The sequence below is a fragment of the Nansenia antarctica genome (genome assembly GCF_963989245.1).
Source record: "Nansenia antarctica genome assembly, chromosome: 3".
NCBI classification, from domain to species: domain Eukaryota; kingdom Metazoa; phylum Chordata; class Actinopteri; order Argentiniformes; family Microstomatidae; genus Nansenia; species Nansenia antarctica.
Genome location: NC_137688.1, coordinates 26,744,070 through 26,745,415, shown reverse-complemented (window position 1 = coordinate 26,745,415; position 1,346 = coordinate 26,744,070). Strand labels below are relative to the sequence as shown.

Here is a 1,346-nt window from a genome sequence, read left to right as displayed (position 1 = left end):
ACACACAGACACACAGGCAGGCAGGCAGGCAGGAAGGAAAGCAGGTAGGCAGGCAGACCGACAGACAGACACACAGACACACAGACAGGCAGACAGACAGACACACACACAGACAGACAGACAGAAATCCATTTAGGCAGAGAGACAGAGGCCAAAATGAAGAGACAGAAAAAGCAAAGTAAGAGATACAAACATCCTTCTTGATGTTTGTGGTTTGTGTGTGTGTGTGTGTGTGTGTGTGTGTGTGTGTGTGTGTGTGCGTGTGCCTGTGCATCTGTGTGTGTGTGTGTGTGTGTGTGTGTGTGTGTCTATCCCCAGTGACAAGAACTGACTACATTTACATGAACACATCAGTGTACAGAAACGGCACCAGCTTTGTGGAATCCCTCTTTGAAACCTTCGGTGAGTCTACTGCATATCCAATATATGTCTCCAATATATTGACTGCAACAGTATGTCTATATTAATAATAATAATAATAATAATAATAATAATTGCTTTTGTTTGTATAGCGCTTTCCTGCAAACGTTGCAGCTCAAAGTGCTCCAATCATTATATAATCATAATTTAATAATTTAATCGCAATAAAAGGCAATATTAAAAAGATGGGTTTTTAGTCTTGACATGAACATTATTTGCTGAGGTTGCATCCCTAATGTAAACTGGCAGTGCATTCCACAATCTGGGTGCATAAAATGAGAATGCAGCCTCACCAAATCTCTTCTTTTGTACATGTGGTACACAGAGAAAACCAGCGTCAGAAGACCTGAGAGCTCTATTGGGCTGATATGCTAGCGAAAGGAATACTTCTACTCTGTCGTTGTTTTACTCTGAGAGTGTTTCTGTCTCTGCTGCTGTGTCTCTACAGACTGTGACCTGGGGGAGCTGAACGACGTCACAGAGGAGCAGAAACCAGAACAGGGCACACGCACAGACGAGACCGTCCCTTCAAAACAGGTAAAAACAGCATTGTAAACATTGTGCCTGTGTGTGTGTGTGTGTGTGTGTGTGTGTATGTGCGCATCCGTGTCCCCTATGTGTCTCTGTGTGCGCGCGTGTGTGTGCAGGCTGGCGTTGGTGGTTTTGTCTATCACACACACACACACACACACACGCACACACACACACACACACACACTCTCTTGTCAGTATCATCTTAGTTTTCCACCACGGCACCCGTCGAATAACTCTCTTCTGAAAGCGAGCCGTACGTAACCGAAGCTGTTGTATCGTTATCACCAGACGTGTGTTAGGAAAGGATGGAGAGACAGATATACCAGACAGATGGCAGCTAGACAGATGGTGTCCTTCCAGCTGCAGAGTGTTTAAACTGTTAGAACAAGGCC

The 1,346-nt window shown here is 44.8% G+C and overlaps 1 protein-coding gene across 1 annotated transcript in view; it reads left to right on the top strand.

Moving 5' to 3' along the window:
- Positions 1 to 341: 341 nt before the first annotated feature.
- LOC308153944 (actin filament-associated protein 1-like 1) overlaps positions 342 to 1,346 on the top strand; it is a gene marked incomplete at both ends in the record, with an annotated part of 17,003 nt that continues 15,998 nt past the window's right edge. The window contains 2 exons of the mRNA XM_080527127.1: positions 342 to 402; positions 869 to 957. Coding sequence (XP_080383253.1) covers positions 342 to 402; positions 869 to 957 — 150 coding nt within the window. The remainder of the gene's footprint in view (positions 403 to 868; positions 958 to 1,346) is intronic.